At 40.9% G+C, this 20,181-nt stretch overlaps 1 protein-coding gene across 3 annotated transcripts in view; it reads right to left on the bottom strand.

Annotated features, from left to right (window-relative positions):
* The window catches only part of KITLG (KIT ligand), a 107,675-nt gene that overhangs the window by 37,752 nt on the left and 49,742 nt on the right, over positions 1-20,181 (bottom strand). For all 3 annotated transcript variants that reach the window (XM_080971521.1, XM_080971519.1, XM_080971520.1), the window contains exon 2: positions 1,014-1,127. Coding sequence is in view for 2 of the 3 variants with exons in the window: in XM_080971519.1 (XP_080827645.1) it covers positions 1,014-1,127 (114 nt within the window). In the remaining variant the exon portion in view is untranslated. The remainder of the gene's footprint in view (positions 1-1,013; positions 1,128-20,181) is intronic.

Genomic DNA, 20,181 nt, shown 5'->3' with positions numbered 1-20,181 from the left:
GAAGCACCTCCTCCTGGATTCCTTTAATGGGGTACCTGTTCCCTCAGCGGGGCAGACAGAGGCTTACAGACTCTCCTCCAACCAAGACTAAGGCCTAACTCTAAGTTGTGACAATTGTTATGAGGAAGGTAAAACCTTCAGATGAGGCAAATTAGTCTGACAGAAAAATTCCTCCCTGGTCCCCAATATTGGGACTGAGATCATCATCTATAACAAGGTCATGCACTGAGCAATCACCCACAGTAACAGGTAGGCACAAGCTGAACCCAAATGGAAAAATGAACCCAAATGGAAAATGGAAAATGGAAAAATGGAAAATGGAAAATGGAAAATGGAAAAATGGAAAAATGAACCCAAATGGAAAAATTCCTCCCTGGTCCCCAATATTGGGACTGAGATCATCATCTATAACAAGGTCATGCACTGAGCAATCACCCACAGTAACAGGTAGGCACAAGCTGAACCCAAATGGAAAAATGGCAGTGCCAGGGAAGGGGCTAGCTGCTTTTTATTTCTGAGAAGTGGACCAGAGTGAAGTCTTCCTTTGGACCTTGTCTGCCCTGGGTCCATCAGCAATTGGTCAATTTACAGGCAGGTTGAATCCAAGTCCCCCCAGCCAACGAGAGAGTGACGTGGTCCCTCACTGGCTGGAGGTCCTGAGTAGAGAGAATTCCCTTGGGATGAGGTGGTGGAGTCAATGCCTGACTGCAATACTGTGCTACAGTGGCGATGAGCAGAATTCCCATCATCCCTGACGATTGGCCATGCTAGCAGGGACTGCTGGGAATTGGAGTCCAACAGTTTCTGGTGGGCACGGAGTTGGCTAGCTCTGCTGTAAACACAACCATTTTTGTGAATGCACTTTCAATCTTCAATTGTAAGTCAAGAAGCACTTCCGTCAACATGCTTTCCCCAGTGTCCCTTCTCGCTTACTGTAGTCTGCTTACTGTGGCTGCTTAGCATAGTCACAACACTTAGTATATAAAAAGAAGGTTACATGGAAAGCCACTTGCCAGTTTTGCAATGTCATACACATCATCCGTCACAGGATTCCCGCAGGGACTTTGGGCTCTGATAAGAGGATTAAGGAGGAGCAGCTGAAGATAAAAGCAAGTGATAATCCAAGTCTGTAAAAGAGAGGGAATATTTGCTTGGTAAACTTCACAAGAACCAATTACATACAGTAACATGTGATACTTTGAAGTGAAACATTTCTTGGCTAGTAAAATAGTCAATCACTGGCTTACAAAAATGCAGACGAGTATGATAAAAATGCTGATATCATGGGTTAAGATTTCATTGGGCAATATTTGCAGAAACAAATTCATGCTTCCAAGGCAAATATAAAGTTCTCCACAGAGCAGACTCGTTGAAATTAATAGACCTAACTCTGTAATGTTCATTAAACCCCATGGATTCAACTCTGAATAAAACTTAGTTGAATACTACCCAAAGTGTTTATCTCCCCAACCCAATCGTCTCAAGGAGACATGAAAATGCCTAGAACAGGCTCAAGATGCCTAGAATATATTTCATAAGTTAAAATAAATGTTTTTGTTAGTTGGGTAATAGGAGCATAAAATAGGCTATTCATAAAATGTTTGATATTTGACTTTAGGTTGCACCCAAGTTTTACCGAGAGTAAACTCAAACTGAAAAGGATGCACCTAAGTGTTCATTCATTTAAAGGGGCTTCTGCCGAGTATGGCTAACGTTGGATGCAAACCCTACTTATATACAGATTTGTTTACTGCTCTCATGAGCCATTTTAAGCATCATTTGGAAAAGTGGCATATAGATTACCGTATTTTTCACTCTATAAGATGCACCAGACCACAAGACACACCTAGTTTTTGGAGGAGGAAAACAAGAAAAAAAATATTCTGAATCTCAGAAGCCAGAACAGCAAGAGGGATCGCTGCACAGCGAAAGCAGTGATCCCTCTTGCTGTTCTGGCTTCTGTGATAGCTGCACAGCTTGCATTTGCTCCATAAGACACACGCACATTTCCCTTTACTTTTTAGGAGGGGAAAAGTGAGTCTTATAGAGCAAAAAATACGGTATTTTGAAGATGATTTTAAGTACCAGTAGCTGGACAGCAACAGTGGGAAAAGGTATTCTACTTTTGAGCCATGCTGGTGGACTTTCCAGGGACATTGACTTGGTCACTGTGAGAAGCAGGATGCTGGACTAGGTGGCATTTTGGTCTGTTCTGGAAGGGTTCTTTGTTGGTCCTTACCATATTCACACAAGCAAAGATGTGAAATCCCACTTCAGGAAACCAGTTCCATGCAAACAATGATCCTGAGATGCGGACACACTTCACACATTAGAATAGCACACCCAGCTTTCACATGTTACAGCTGAGCATTTCCCCAAGCCAGAGCTGTTTGGAGCACACCCAAGGGTAGCACTCTTTGAAATTGCACTTCAGTGTAATGAAGCTGATCACAGAGACTTGCCTATAGTTTCATTTTTGCACTTCCCCAGCAAACCACACATTTTTGCTTGCATTTTATCTTAAAATATGCATTCCATATGCATTTTAGCACCTTTTTTTTAATCCAAGAACTGTTATCTCAGAATTAGACATCTTAAAAGTGGAAAGTGTAATGCTGGTGGTCAACAAAAGAGGTTTAAAGACTGAAGAAAAAAAAAAAGAATTAGACATGCAAAAACCAAAGGATAACCATGTTCTGATCCATATATTTGTCTCGGAATTGTGAATTAGTTTGGCTCCTTAAAAATGTAAGCAGAGCCCTGCCAGATCAGACCAAGAGTCCATGCAGTCTAGCATCCTGTTCTCACAGTAGCTAACTTGATGCCTTTTAAAAGCTCATAAGCAGTGCATGAGTACAAGACCACTCTCCCCACCTGTGATTGCCAGCAACTGGCAGAATTCAGGGCATACTGCCATTGAGAGCCTTCTCTATGAGTTTGTCTACTCCTCAGTTAAAGCCACTCAAGTAGGTAGCCATCACTACCTCTTGTGGGAACAGGTTCTAGAGTTAAGTACTGTGTGAAAGTACCTCCTTTCGTCTGCCCTGAATTTTCCAATATTCACCTTCATTGGATGAACCAGTATCATAAGAGAGCAGGAAAAACCTTCATTGTGTGCTTATAAACCCAATGCACACATGGAGTCTGTTCTTAGCTGTTAAGGCTAGTAGGAACATCCAGCACCAATTTGTTTGATCCTTTTAACAAACCAATCTGTTCCAATGACCCATCTTGCAGCAATAAATCTGTAAGTCAACTGTGTAGGAAAGTCACTCGTTTCACAGTTATCAAATTACTAGCAATTAATTTAATTCATTGTAATTATCTTGAATTATTTGTGTAGAAATGGACTGCACATAATTTCTTTTGTCTCCGTATTTATTTTTGGTATTTGCTGCCCTATAACATGCTGCCCTATAACATGAAGTTCTCTGGGTAGCTAACAATAAGTAAGCAAAAACAAGTGAAATACTATGGTAACCATTAAAAGGGGAAGAAGTCGGACAGATACAATGAAACAGAACTTGCCACATCCTCAAAATTAAAAAAAACCAAAAGCCATGGTTCCTACGCAGAGAGGGAGACTACTTAAATTATGTCAAAGGCTTGGGTGAACAAAAAGGTATTCAGCCTGGCAGCAAAAAGACCACAAAAATGGCTAGCCCCCTGGAAACCTATTCCATAACTGAGATGCCTCTACTGAAAAGGACCTGTCTCTGATGATTGCTCACCTCACTTCATTAATCAGAGGTACCAGGAACAGGACTTCTTAGGAGGATGTTAAGGTTTGGGTCAACGTGTGTAGGAGAAGACAGTCTTTCATGTAACCTGGTCCCATGCTGCTTAGGGTTTCTAAGATTCAAACCAGTGTTTTAAATAGGGCCCAGGGGCTAGTGCAACTGACAATCCACAGGCATAGTGTGATCAAGCAGCCAAGTCTAGATTGATTCTTATTGTGTTTTATTTTGGATTTTTTCTATTATTTATTTATTATTATTAAACTGCTGAGTCTCAGGGCACTTTCAGACCTGTTTATTGGGCATTCGTCATTATTTGTTTTCAGGGAGATTATATGGCAATTGCTGTTTAATGAACATTCACTCCAGTTTGCTTGTGGGAAGGTTGGGTGCTGCTGCCTTGAAGCAAAAGCTTTTCTACACTTTCCAGTGAATCTCCCTGTCACTTTCCTTATTACAAAAAGTCCACTCTTTGGGGGAAATGGGTTTTTTGCATAACACTTCCCACTCATCTGTGCAATTGTTCAACCTAAATTTGTATGCATGTGACTGAATTCCACCCCAAAACAGATATTGTCTGGAAGCAGCTTCAGTTAATAAACTCGTGACACTCTTCTGCACCAACCGCAGTTTCTGGATTGCTTTTAAAGGCAGCCAATCTATCATGCATTGCAAGAGTCTAAACAAGAAACAAGCAATTCATAATTTTCTAAGCGTCTCTTGTGCTACCTACCAGTCACCATCTCTTTACCACTAGCTAAAAAGCAGTATAAAGCTTTTCTTCACAAGAAAGCTGCTCCACTTTTCTTATCTTTTGCCTTTTCTGTAGAGGAGTTCTGCAATATGCTTTTTGAGAGGAGGTGGCCAGTGGTTCACAGAGTGTTCTGAATGTGTCTCTCTTATGTGCATCTCTCCATATTCTTACAAGTTCTATTCTGTCAGATTTTGTTTTTTATATTTTATTCCATCAACTTTTGCCTGTGGTTGGACATGATTTTTTTTGTCACTCATGTCCACCGAAACTAGCAAAAGCTTGATTTCATAAAGATCATCTTAAGGTGCTTATGGCTCCTTAAAACTCTAAGTGGTTTGAATCTATGTTTGTATTAATAGCTATTTTCAAATGTGTGTTTCAAAGTACTCTCCGCATCACATTTTGTATTAGATAAATGCTAGGGTAGATGCAGACGACCATTGATCTACTACCTAATCTATGATAAAAGAATTCTCCTTACCAGTTGACAAGATGATACAAACGGCCACATAACCTCACAATGAGAGAAGTGACCCTGAAATTCATGGGTTTGTAGTTTGTTTTGCATTGAACCTGCCTCTTGAGTTCACAGAATAACCTCACATTCTTACCTTTTGAGAAAGAGGGGGATTTTGTAATGCCCTTCAACTTAATTTCATAAGTCTCTGTCATGTCATGCCCAGTAAGTGAATAAATGCACACAAAAGCAGCTTTGTGAGTGCTGACTTTTTTATTAAAAAAAAGGCTAATGCAAGTAACATTATAAGTTTTAAAAATATGTCAAATGTAATTTGGAAGAAGCTTCATAACTGTGGAGCCCTCACCACCACTTCCTCGGGTATTTTCTGCAGTTGAAGTACCGTATTTTTTGCACCATAACACTCACTTTTTTCCTCCTAGAAAGTAAGGGGAAATGTCTGTGCGTGTTATGGAGGGAATGCCTACGGGTGGCATGCCTACGGATTTTCCTCCTCTAAAAACTACGTGCGTGTTATGGTCTGGTGTGTGTTATAGAGCGAAAAATACGGTATATTTCAAAAACCTATAAAACCTTTTATTTTGTTGATGACTACCGTTGGCAGGGTTTAAGCTGTCCTGAAGTGGAGGGGTTAACAACTGATTATTCTTATGACTTTAATAAAATGCTTCTGTGGTGTGAGCTCCTCTTCTCTGTAGCATGCATCCTATCAGCTTGTTGAAAGAGTAGTCCTTACTTTGCAAAGCTCCCTTTTGGTGAGCCACAACTATTCTCCCCATCATTTACACGTGAACAGAATTGAGAATTAGACTTGCAAGAGTCCCCCCAAAAGACTTGCTTTAACTGATGTGCAGGAGAATCTCCAGTGAGCACCTCACATTTCAGTCAACAGGTTTTCTGATACATGTCAACAGCGGCACAAAATTGAATATGACAGCAGATTTCACAACACGGATTATACGTATTAATTGGTACTTTGATCTAGTTAACATTATGCTGTTAAAACAAACCTCCCACATACTGTTATGCCTCATAGCTACATGCAGTTATAGAATTTAAAATAATTAATCCTAGAGGATACAGCTGAAGAGCAAAGAATCGGAAAACTACAAAAGAAACCTTGGTTGCATACGCAATATCCCTTTAAAATGCATTTGAAGCACATTCTTTTCCTCTAAGAATTCTGGACACTGTAGTTTACCCCTCACAGAGTGACAATTCCCATCAACCTGCTAGGAATGAGCTATCGAATTATAGTGTGTATAACTCTTAACATTTTCCTGCAGAATTAAATAAATGGGATTACATAATGGAGCATGACCCCAAGCGATCCATGTGAATCTCGTCTGCTCCCAGAAGGCAAAAGGGGAGTTCCAATGCTTCCTGCGGCCTGTGAAATACCCTCTGAATTGCATGGTAAGATGTATTAACTGGATATTTCAAGACTGAGACCACAGTGGAAGTCTTCAGAATTTGGGTGTCCATCTCAAGTTCCCTGCCTTTTTTTTTTTAAGCAAATGATGCACAACTTTCTCTTTTACAATGTTCAATCAAACATACCCATCAATATCACACATTGTTTACCTAAAATAAATTTGAGTGGGGCACAGCTTTCGATCTTAACCGAGGAAAAACGCAGAGCTTGACTTAGAAAAAGACCTGATTTCCTGGCCAGCAGAATTAGTTGTTCAAAGTGCATTTGAACAAATTTTGATCTTTCATCATTACTTGGTCACACTAAGGGTCAAATTAAATATGAAATTAACTGTAGGAATATCATTACATCAAGTTGGGGGGGGTCTAAATTGGAGGAACAATAAGTTTGGAAATGGAGAAGACCATTTGTGCTCACTTTTAAGGTAAAAAAATTGTGTTGTGAACTTAGCAGTACAGGAGTGCAAGAGCAGAAATCAAACTGGTTTTTACTCTCTCTTTTTTAAAAAAAACAACCCCCCAAAGCCCCAGCTTTTAAAATGTTAGGACATTTCTTGAAGGGAGAGTGTAGCATTTCATTGTGGGGTTTCAACAGGGGTTCATATACGCTGGAAAAAAACAATTTAAAAATAAAATGTATTTTTACAGCAGCACAAAAGCTGTCAAAGTGTTCACAGCAGGGCAGTCATATTAAATTGCAGCTCACAAATTGCTCTTTAATGCTTGCTTCCCTTCAGTATAGGTAAGTCTTCAAGGTACAATGTCTGTATCTCTCACAAAGGAATTTTAAGGTCACTTTCATTGTGTGTGTGTGTGTGTGTGTGTGTGTGTGTGTGTGTTTAAGGTCCACCCCATCCAAAAGAGCTCCAAACAAAGCATAGAATATTCAGTTCAACATTCAGGCAGTTTGGATCACCAAACCATGACAACTGAGACACTTTTTCTGATATCAGTGGGACTTCTCTAAATATCCCAAACAGTGTGGCTGCTAGCATTTTGCTAACAATAATAATAATAACAATTTATTAAATTTCTATACCACCCTTCATCCAAGAATCGCATGGCAGCTTACAATATAAAAACACAAAAGTTCATAACATAGTAACTAACAAAAACAGTAACTGTCCCCCCTCCCACAATCATACTTGACTGGTTGCAGCTTCCCAAAATGTATAAACAGATGACAGGTGGATTGTTTCATGCTTTTTCCTACAAGGAAATTCTCTTTTTGTGTAAGAAATGTATTACTTCTGAAGAAGCCCTCAGAGAATCCTGGAGTATATCTATAACTTATACCCAGTGCATAGTTTTCTTTGATGGATTCTCAAAAAAACCACTTTGCCTAACTAAAGATCCCTTTCCTTATTTTCAATGCATTTCATTTTTCATATTTAATGCATTTATTGAACCTGTGTTCATTATGTATTTATCACTGGCAATGCCATTCCTTGTTCAAGAGAACCATTTATCAGCTGCAAGAGACTTGTTTATACAGGATGCAGAGCTTTACATAGGAGCTTTTCCAAGACTGTGGAATGTGCTCCTTCAAGAACCAAGGACTATTGTTCTAAATGCAAAATGCGTTTATCCAATCTCCTATTTATAAACATTGTCCTTAAAATCATTCCTCCTGGGAATAAAGCAAATGTTAATAGCTTCTCTCGATTTTCTACCTGGAAAAGTCTCAAATACTTCAGCAATGTTACAAGAAAGTGCCACAGTAGATTACAATAGTTCATGGTGGCCAGTCCTAGAATATTAGGGCTTAGTGAAATCTGTAGTAATCTTGTTTAAACTACTACAGTAAAACAGCATCCTCTGTGTATTTTCACCCATATTTGCACATATGTAGTGTAGTGGTTAAGCATGTGAGCCAGAGAAATCTTCATTCAAATTTTGCCTCAGCCATGAACTCAGGAGATAGCTTTAGGCAAGACACTATGGGCCAATTCATTTTTATTGGGAAATCATTGTTCCCTGTTCCATGAACGAGACTCAGGCCTGCGCGCTTCCTGTTTCACACTCCTCTTCTTTTGTGAACCACAAGAAAGGATCAGAAGTTTTAAGTTCCAACTTTAAAGAAACCACAGTTTCCCATTACAGCCATACTTGAAACACTGTGTCTTGTTAAAATTTAGAACACAGCAGGATCAAGCTATGGTTTGTTCACTAATTAGTTTAAACAAACCACAGTGGCTTGAGATCAGACATAACAGGGATCTGTGGTTTATTTGAAAGTGGAAGTTCCTTAATGGCCCTCACAGCCACAAAAGGGGGGGGGGGATGTGTGAGAACATGTAAGCCCAGGGCTCACCAGTTTGGTCATGTAGCAGGAAACTATGGTTTCCAAAGCCATCTGAAACAGTCCTCTTTCTCAACATCAGCTCATCCATCCATAAGAGAACAGCTGTGGCTGACTTTATTGGATGTTGTTGTTATTGTTTGGCAAGATGAACTAATTATCATTATTATACAACTGAACTGGAAGTAATGGGGAGTAAATCCACCCTGATAGCTCTAACATATTTACTACTGAACAAAACATTGACCCTAAATGTTTATTTGTCTTGTTCCTTTCAATGGGACTTGCTTCCAAGTAAATAGGATTAGGGCTGTTGGCCAAACAGTCATAGGCACACTTTGGGAGAGTTAAACCCCAGTAAGCACATAGGGATTTACTTCTGAGTAAGCATGCCTAGAATCACTCTGTACATCAGCCCACTGGGTTGTTACTGAGTGCACATTGTAACAGATAACTTTCGAAGATTAGCTACTGAAAATAAAAACTACAGAGACTTTCACAATTTAAATTACTGCTTTTGTTTTCCCCTAACATCAACATGAAACAGTTCTGCATTGCTAACGTCCTGTCAGAAACAGCACCAGACTGAAGGCTCAACTGTAATTCATGCACAAACATGCAGAGTGCATACCACATGTTGGAAGAGTGTTTTATAATATGCATATGTAACAAGCCAAGATGCTGGAATGGAGACAGAAGACAAAGAGTAATCAAAGTCTTTTATAAGGGTAGGGGATTTGTGTGTGTGTTAGAATCAGAGAATTGTAAGACCACTAATGAAATATACTCAGAGTCGCAAAGTGATTTCATGCTCTTTATTCAGCTCATAGTGGTGAGGAGGAATGAATGAAAGTCCCCTCAAAGTATCTGCTTTATATACATTATTTACACAATGGGCTGCACATGATTGGCTAATTCTGGAATTCTACTGTAAGCCAATCAGGTTGTGGATTCACTTATATCTGGAGCATGATTGGGTGGTTCCTGCCAACCAATCATACTGCTGCATTGTTCTAGGACCAATCAGACTGCTGCATTCTGAATCCTATTGTTCTAGGACCAATCAGACTGCTGCAGTTTGGATCCTATTCAACTCAGTACATAACAACTAAAAATCCTCAGGAAAACGTAACTTGGAGGGAGATCAAGAGAACATCAAATTCTGACTCTCTAGAGCACAAATGGGGGACCTGTAGCTCTCCTCTCCACATGTGCCTGGACTACAACTTGCATCAGCCTTAACCATTAGCCATGCTGGCATGGAGTGAGCTTGACAATGTAGCCGCTATGCCACACTGGTTTTCCTTGCATTTTCATCAGTAAGTGCATACAGGTAAAACTCTTACTTAGTGCTGCACATATTATTACCGGTAATTAATTAAATCTGTATCCTGCCCTTCTTACCAAAGGAGCCCAGGAGAGTACACATAAAGACATTAAAACAACACAATATAAAGCACATTTAATTCTATTAAACACAATCAAAAAACATATAAAAACAATCACATACCCTCACTGTTGCTAATTTCTAAGTTGTCGTGGCCAATAACTGTCAGCCAGCAAATGCCTGGTTAAATAGGAATGTCTTTCCATTTCTCCTGAGAGTCAGCAGTTATGTACCAAACCAGGGTGGACATTCCACAAACAGGAAAGCACCATTGAGAAGACCTGTCATGGGTCAACATCACCGGACAGCAGCCAGAGGTGGCACCAACAGCAAGGCTTTTCTGCCAGTCGTAGGGCCTGAGATGGTTGATATTGAGGGAGTCACTCCTTTTAGAACTTTGTACGTTGACACTAACACCTTGAATTTGCCTCTATGGCCTGCCTAGTATAAGAAGACGGTGACCTAATCTGCAGGTAAACCAAACCAAAGGGAAAGAAAATCATGTATAATTCCAAGCAACCAAGGCTATACACATAGCTGTTTGCTATGCATCCAGTGTACTTCCGGTTTGGGAAGTGGTGTTCACATGATCCATATCTATCCTGTTGTTTCTTAGGTAATTTTGAGTTTTGATGTATTTTAGCACAAAACATAATTCAATCCAAATTGAAAATAGAACAACCCAGCTGTGTGTTAAGCCAGTAATGTTTACACAGTCTAAGAGGCAGCTGGGGATGAGAAAAGATGGAGGCCTAAGAAAACTACACTGAGGGATCTAAACACTCATGAGTGACAATGGAGATATCAGATAAGGAAGCACAAGAGTTTGTTCATAATAAGGAAATCCAAGAGGTTGTTCATAAGTCTAACCAGGTCTGTTTTGAATACAGTTAAGTACCCACAATTACCTGGAGGATTGTTCCTGATTTTACACTGCCACCAGTTCAACATATTGTTTAAAATAATTTTTATTAAAGATTTTCCTTGTTTACAAAGCACATGCATTGTCTCTTTCTACAGGTTGTGTTTTCTACAGATCAGTTACATTTGTTGTGAGACATTTAACTATGGGCATCTGAAATTAAGCAGAATGTCAAGTTTTTACTCTGGGGTTATTTTCCTTTTCTCTTCCTTTTCTCTAAATTAGGTTGCTTGTACAGAATCCAGAGATGCTAAAGTAGCCTAAAATAGCAACTATGATTTATCACCACCACAGTTCTGGTAGCATACCTGCTCCTGGACTACGTGGGCACACATACACACATACATGCTATAAGAAAGTAGCATTTTTAGAGTTGTCTGGAAAAGCCCCAGACCAGGGGATTTTTGCAGACACTTTGTCATATTCAGATTCAGATGAATTGCACAAATCAATAAACAAAATAATGTGAACCTCTCTGAATGCAACTCTATATCAAAATGAAGGTGACTGGATCAGAGGTCACTCTCATCCAAGGCACAGGGCCAATCAGATCAAAAGAAAAGGGAGTGAGCATTTTAAGTTTCCCAAGGACAGAGGGACTTGAGAGATGAGTGTGTGGGAAACTTTACACCAAATCACAGCAGAAGACCTGACTCAGCATTCTGCATTTCCTTATATTAAGCCCTCTAGGGAACACAGGAAGCTATCAGGCCACTGGTCCATTTAGCTCAGAACTGTACACTTGACATGCAGCAGCTCTCCAAGATTTCAACCCTACCTGGAAACACCAGGGATGGTATGTGGTACATTTTGAAAGCAAAATATGTCTTCAACCATTAAGTTATGGCCCTTGCCACTAGGGACCTGTGGAGCGGCCCTGCTCTGTAGATGATGTTTCCTTAAGAAAAGCTTAAGAAATAAGCTTCATTCTTCCAATAAGACTGAAACACACAACTCCTGCTGCATTTGAACTCCCAAAGGAATGACTGGGGTTCTCAAAATTTCTACCCCCAGGGCCCACTTCGGAGGGCTAGAAATTACTGAGACCCATTAATCACAAAATGGTGGCACAGGTGCAAAGTCTGTCACAAAATGGTGGCAGATAAAGGAGAAGTTGGGCATAATCAGCAGGCATCCACTAGTGGTCATTTTCTATTGATATGGAATATCTGTTTGGGAAATGGCTAAATTCTTTTCCTGGTAGTTTATATTTCCTCAAGTTGTATAGAAACTACCTCAGGAAGTATTGTGCATCCATCTCTCCAATTTGGGTAAAACTTGCCGATTCAGTGGCTGTACTTGGAGAATATTGTTATTTCATATTTTTGCTTTCTTTCACAATTAATACTTCTCTCTTGTAATTTTGTCTCCCTTTTTACTTTCACGCTTAACAAACCTTTCCGCTATCCCTTGCCTCAAACTGCTAGGTTCTTTAATTCCCCCACTCTGCTCCTTTTACATTTTTCTTCTCTTATTCCTTTTATTCCTTTTAAATCACATTTTCTCTCTCCTTCCTTCGACTGCTCTTCTGGCATTTTCCCTCAAAGAAGAAAGGTTTCCCATCGCTCCCCCCCACACCCGACCCTCTCTGTTACCTGCACATTTTTATCAGGATGTGGGGAGTGGCTGGTGCTGGTATCCATCCAACCAGAAGGGATGCAGGCAAAGCCATGGGGCAGGGCGGGAAAGTGATTAAGTCCTGGGTAGGCTTGAGGTGGTGAGGCCCACGCTGGGACAATCCTTTTGATATGCCCACTCAAGCCCAGCAATCTCCTTTTTAATTAACACATTTCCAGCCTCAACGCCTGGCTCTGAAAGGTGTTAAGAGCACTTTCCTAGATAATAAGCAACTCGGCTCACCAGTCATGCTCAACCCACAAGTCAGTCTCTCAAGGCCACCCAGCCTAACATGGAACGAAATGGAATAATGGGCCCCTATTCCTTTGACTATCCAAGTCTGCTGCAATCTAAATCAACTTGGGTTGCCCTATGTGTATGTGGACTCCCCTTCAACAATCTTTCATAGACTAGCAAGCTTTTAAACATTTTTTGACAAGCTTTTTCACAAATCCATGGAAAAGACAGCTATTAATGGCTGCCAGTCATAATGGCTAAGCTCTGCCTCAGCAGTTGGAGGCAGTAATGAAAGCCACAAGAGAGGAGTGCTCTTGTGCTCAGGTCCTGATTACGGGTTTCCTGCAGACATTTGGTTGAGCAGGCACTGGGAGAACAGGATAATGGACTAGATGGGTCCTGGATTGCTAGCTTGCCCTGGAAAAGAAGCCGCTCATAGTGCTAGTCTCCTCCCAGGAGTTAGAAAGGGCATGAGAAATACCAATGAAGATTCTCGGCCAGCCTACACCCCAAGGAAGCTGTGTTCACAGTGCCTGTCCCAGGACCACTTCAAAATATTAAAATAGCTACTACTGCTTGATTTGCTTGGAACAAACCATAGTTAAAAATAAACTATCAACAAGAAGCATCCAGGTGCACACAGGCAATACCGTACTTGCTTGGCCCCTCTCCTGCTGTTTCCATGTAGGGGGAAACAGAGGCTGCCTTAGTTTTATATGCAAACCCGAATTCATTCTTTGTTTCCTTCAAAGAAAGCTTGAGAGGTTGGCCTTGACTCCCAATCACAGTTTGCCCAGAGAGAAACAAAGCATGAAGCTTTATGTATGAACCAGGCCAGGCAAGATACAGCAACTGAAAGCCATACTGAAATTCAGGCCATATCTGCGTAATTCATTCAGCATCTTCTAGAACAATACTATAAATAAGTGTATTCATTGTGCATGCATGTATTCCTGTCATTGTGGCACTTTGCAAAGAGAAATTTAGCAGGTTTGAGACAGATTAATCTTTGAAGTTTTGAGAATTGTTCTGAACGCTTGGCAGAGTCAAAGTACACAGCTCTCTAACCTATTGAAATATTGACAGGTGTAGACAGGTGACAATTACTTTACACAAATGAATAATTCCCATTTTTCTCCTCACAAATTTGGTGGCAAAGAGGCCACAAAAAATATGGGGGGAGGGAGTCAAGCCTTAGGGTTTGGAGGGAAAGGAAGGGCCATAGCTCAGTGGTAGAGCATCTGCTTTGCATGCAAAAGCCCCAGGCTCAAATCCTGGCATCTCAAGGTTTTTCATCTCTGAATCCTTGAAGAACTGCTGTGGACAGTTAGTGTGGACAGTCTCAAACAACAAAAGAATACAGAGAGAAAAACCTCATAAAGCACAACTCTGCACAAGAGAGAGGCACTGACAAAAGTACAAACAATTTGCAGGGAGGTGGAGGCAGTGGGGAGGAACCCATGTGGGAACATCCACATGATAGTTCAGTGGCCCAGAATATTAAGACACTGTGACTGTGTACACCTTGCCAGCTTAAATAGGGACGTAGGTGGCACTGTGGTCTAAACCACTGAGCCTCTTGGGCTTGCCAATCAGAAGGTCAGCGGTTCAAATCCCCACGATGGGGTGAGCTCCCGTTGCTCTCTCCCAGCTCCTGCCAACCTAGCAGTTTGAAAGCACACCAGTGCAAGTAGATAAATAGGTACTGCTGCGGTGGGAAGGTAAACGGCATTTCCGTGTGCTCTGGCTTCCATCGCAGTGTTCCGTTGCACCAGAAGTGGTTTTGTCATGCTGGCCACATGACATGGAAATCCTGTGGACACACACCAGCTCCCTCGGCCTGAAAGCGAGTTGAGCACCACAACCCCATAGTCATCTTTGACTGGACTTAACCATCCAGGGGTCGTTTACCTTGACCTTTTTTTTTTTTACCAGCTTAAAATGCAGGTAGGTTTTTCTTTTTTCTCAATTTGGATGGAAGATTGTTTAGAGGGAAATGAATCAAAATGCAGCATTTCATAAGAAACCACAGGATAGATATGGGTTGTGGCTAATACTGTTTGCATACCTCTTCCCAAATCAGCAGTGGGAGCACACTGGATGCAGCGTAAACAGGACAACTGGTGGGGAGGGGACGGGGGGAATAGCATTAAGTGGCTGGAAGAGAAAACATCTAATATAGGTATCTATCAGAGTAGGAAACCTGTGGCTACCCAGATCTTTCTGGATAACAACTCCTATTATCTTTGACCATTGCCCATGCTGGTTGGGATGAATCTGAAGGGCAACAGATACCTCCACCTGGATGCATCTAATTGGTAATTCACACTGAAGCTATTTGCTCACAGACATTAATGGAGAAACTAACAAATTTACTGCAGCTAGAATTAGGCATGAGTGCATCCATCCCCACCCCCCAAAAAGGAGGAAAAAACCAAAACAGTCCAGTGCATGGTCAGCGGGCACAGAATGCCGAACAATTGTTTGTTTTGTTTCTTAGCTTAAGTGTTGAAGGAGGGAAGAAAAAGGAGAGAAGAGTGAAGGAATGTAATGGCTTAAGACCTCAACAGAAGCACTCCAAACTATCATCCAGTTGCAGGGCTCACTTGTAAGTACTGTACGTAAAATCATATGTGAATAAAAGAGTTTCACTACACCTACATCCTTCTAAAGATTTGAATTACATCCATTCAGACACTTTCTTTTACATCGGTGTAGAGCCAAATGCACAGAGCTAAAGTGAAACTTGCAGGGTGTTTCCCTATATAGTAAATGGGTATTTATTGATCCAAGCCATGTCATCTTGCAAGCCCAAAAGCTAAATTCCACGGAAGTGGATAAATTAGTAACTGAGACTAATCTTCGAATCTTACTAGCAAGTCTTAATGTAAGTAGATACATGAGGCGGATGATAAGCCCTTTATCTCAGATGGTTAGTGCTGGTAATGACTTACCTAAATGCTTACAGCAATTTAAAGCTGAGTGCTAATAATTTGCAGATCCGTAATACCTATTTTTCTAAATTTCTGCTTTGATGTAGCCATTTTTTAAAAGTAAAACTTGAATCAATCGTGTTTTGGGTATTGCAGTGTAAGTTGTATTACTTCTGCAAATTGGATAGGGGGTCACATGTTCAGATTCCTGCATTGCAGGAAGTTGGATGAAATGACCGATGAGATCCCTTCCAACACTACTAATCTATGATTCTATAATTCTATATGTAGCAAAAAATTACAATTAATTATGTATTACCCTATGTAGGTCACATTTATTCAGATTTTCAGCTGTAAAGGTCTCCCAGCTTCTTTGACTTCATAAAAGGTTTTACTATAGAAGAGTAAATCCATAAAAAATGGTCACATCTGAAGTGTGTACTGTGCGTATGCACTACCAGAAAAGGAAATGCTTAATTGCTGCTTTGGGAAGCAACCCTCCCCCTTTATTTTTCTTGCTAGAAATGCAATGTAATCAGCTATAAAATGCTAAGCTTAAAATAGAAAGAGAAGGGATGGGAAGGGGACAAATCCTTTAACATGAAAAGCCACTTATAATGTTATTTCATTAAAGACACATGTCAGTCTTGTGTTGTTGTTTTTTAAAAGAATCTCTAAATTTCTTCATTAGTTACCGTACTTTTAAAAATGGTTTCCATCTGTTATTATTTAATTAGGTGTGTATCTAAACATCATATTGGTATATATTATAGAATATACATTGATAAAACTGACATGCATCTTCTGAACTGCAATGGTTGGACTACTTTTCTCTTCCACCCTTCAGTCTCTTAGCAGAAGACTTTGTATAAAACCCTTGTAAGAGCTAGTTGCAAATTATAACAGACTGAACAACCTCCTGCTCTCCCCTACCAGAACCTGGAGTGCCTTGGATTCCAGTTTAAGACCCAGAGTAGACAGCCCTCATAAACCATCTCAGAGTATCTTATTCTGATGGCGCATCGGAAATGTGTTGGCAGAACTGTGAAACATTGGACCAAGGAGGCATATTCTAATCCAATACTCCTGCAGACACTGCTCTCTGCTTCTATGCTGAAGTAATGTTACATTGAAGTAAGTAGCAGGGCAAGTTAGAACTGCTCCATTCAGCTCAAAGGCAACAAGTGAAAACATACTATTGGCAACAAATATATTACTGGCAACAAACAAAAACATACTATCGCAGCACCCTCTCCCATTCTGCCACCACAGCACAGTGTTCAGTTTAACTGTATGAAATCACCACAGCAATATAGAACTCCTGTCAACACACCACATTTTGCAAAAGCTGCAGCTTCTGGACCAATCTCAAGGGCATCCCCACCTAGAGCACATTGCAGAAATCCAGCCTGAAGGTTACCAGCAAGTGGACTAAAATGGTCAGGTTCTCCCAGTCCAGAAATGGCCATAGCTGTGTCTCCAGTTGAAGTGGGTCACCTGGCTTCTAACAACAAGGATAGAGCATCCTTGGACCACAAGCCTTCCTTCAGGGGATGCATGACCCCATCCAAAGCAGTCAGTCATAGGCCTCCCATTGCTACTCCCAGCAATTTTCAAGTGTGTACGAGCGAAACTATGCTGGCCAACCATTTCTTTCTTCTTCAGCAGCTAGGAGAACTACATCGGAGACCCAAGGGAAAATATGCAAAGTGTAGAAAAAGCAGCCAAAGATCCCCCGCTCACTGTTAAGACCGCAAATCAAGCATACCAGTGGAAGTCAGAGGCAGCGCAATTATGCCATTGAGAAGTAGGGATGTCAGAGAATTTCAGAAAAAACAGAGAAGGAAATTATCACAGTTTTATGAGTTCGTCTCTGGTCAGGAATGCAAATCAGTCAAGCGAATATAATGTTCACATCAGTTTTTTTAAGTCTGCAAATAAAATATGATTACTGTAAGCCTGAAATTTGTGCACATTTAACTTGTGGACATTCAACCTTACACATGTGGCTTAAAAACAAAAGGTGGACAGTGGGTGGGTTTCTGGGGGAAAATGTCTTTAACAATCCTACCCATCGTTGAAGTCAATGGGTTTTGACTATATGCAATTTCAGCTTTTACCCAAGGGTAATTTGCAGGCTGACTGTACCTAGTTTTAAAAACATTGTTCTGACATTTCCTTTACATTGAAATGGATGCAAGCTACATAAGTTACATAGTTACATAGCTTAGCTGAGGCAAGAAAAATAATGCAGTATCTGGCAGAAACCATACTGCAGCAGAACAGAAACACTTCTGATTGTGAGATCAGAACAGGAATCACTGCTTCTTACAAGCCTATTGATAATCAGCAAGCACTCCACTCTCATTATTGCCATTGCTGGCCAAATATTCCTTCTCCATCCAGAGTTCCAACAGAACTTCCCTTAGCGATCACACACCCTCCCCCCAACAGGATGAGGCACAGAGACAGGAAGAGATAGCACCACAGTCATGGCATCAGTTGCTCATCGATTGTGCTTCCAGGTCCCAATAACCAGCAGAAACACAGCATTACTCATTATTCTTCCTTTCTCTCTGTCAGCTCTCCACAGAGTGCCAGAACAACCCCAGTCACTGTGATCCTTATGGCTTCCCCATCTACCTGTTGCAGGAAGAGTTTTTGGACAAAGGTAGAGCAGCGGTGGTAGGCATGGGCCAGAGACAAAAATCAGCATAGCAATGAATGTAAAAATTATAGACTAGTTTGTATACACATTTACATTCCCCTCTCTAGCTTTCATCCAGGGAAGAGGCCTTATCAGAGTCCAAGGACATGTTCCAGCAAGGCAAAAGCACTCAAGGAGGGTGCAGTGCAGGGAGTTGTGGTCTGGGAAGAGTCCCAAGGGCCAGACAGAGAGATTTGAAGGGTCACATTCAGACCCTGGACTTAAGGTTCCTCACCCCTGACATAAAAGAATGGGCTCTCCTGCATTGCCCTTAAGAGAACACAAGCAACCCTGTCTTCCCAGAGCTGGTGAGGAACCATCTCCTTGGCCATTTGGGGACAGCAAAATGAACATGCACATCACTAGCATTGGAAGAGGAGCAGGAGGCATGGATCTATGGGTTACAGGATTGGGAAGGGGAAGTGTGTGCAAAACATTGCCCAGGGAAATCACTTTGATCATAATGACTTGCCATCAGTGGGCTTGCAGCATGGCAGGGCTGCCCAGCAAATGAAATGAATTATTTCCAAGTGTTTCTGTGATAATTCTGAACACAATTATTGACGCAATCTGTGATACTTTTGGTAGACCACATGAACACTAAAGTAAGATTATACAAAACACCATCTCCTTACCTGCATAAGTAGCAATGAAAATGAAGGTGTGGTCCTAAACACACTTGCCAGAGATTAAGCCCCTCTGAAGTCAGTGTGTCTTTCTTCTGAATAAATATGATTAGGCTTATGTTGCTGGGGCCTACAAAGGTGCTGACCAGAACAAGCAGCTGCTAACAGATGGTGGCTTAGAGGTAAATATTTGGAAGGCTGACACGCAAAGAACCACTAGTAAAGGTACTTAGAAGTATTTCATGTTTAAATATGGGGTGGGCCTCACACCAACAGGACAGCCTTACAGTTTGTGCTGGCCTAACGTTCATCCTCGTATTCACAATCGTATGTGTTTTGGAAAGCTGCTGCATTTCCCCAGGTTTGTTTATATTGCCATTTGTAGGGGTTAGTGAATAGAGGTGTTTTCATAGTTGTGAAGGACTTTACAAAGAGTAAAGGTAAAATGCAAGACAAAAAAAAATAAAAATGTTTGCCTCCTTCTCTATGACTCGGAACACCCAGATTTTAGATGTGCACAGCTTTCCCAACAATACTTTATATCAAAAGTCATGTTGTCATATTTTAAAATAATTTCTGAAAGAAGGGAGAGAGGGAAGATTTTATAGAGACATATAAAAAACACCACAAATAAATGAATGCTGGGATTCTCCAGATTCTAACAATAGCTCACAGGCTTCATAAAAGCCATTCTGGGGTGACTTTTCATATGTAATTGGATTAGATGTCATTAAAAGGGGATTTAGAAAATTGTGCAGGCCTTGGAGGACTGAGTATGCAAAAAGTGCTTCTGGGGAGAGGTGTAGATCTAATCTTTTACCAAACCAGCTTAACAGTACTTAGTCACTGTTACTCAGTTTAAAAGTTTGGTGAGAGACCCTTAGGATAGAACACAGCTGAAGTGAATTATGTGACAAAGTATAGCATTATGTAAGCATGATAGCTCCCACATTGATGGATGTCCCAAGCAGCTCCAACATTGCAAAGAATAATAGAATTGTAGAGTTGGAAGGGACCCCAGAGTCATCTAGTCCAACCCCCTGCACT

Source organism: Podarcis pityusensis, assembly GCF_964106645.2.
Source record: "Podarcis pityusensis genome assembly, chromosome: 10".
Lineage (NCBI taxonomy): Eukaryota > Metazoa > Chordata > Lepidosauria > Squamata > Lacertidae > Podarcis > Podarcis pityusensis.
Note: the sequence above shows the minus strand (reverse complement) of the source record. Positions and strands in the feature narration are given on the sequence as shown.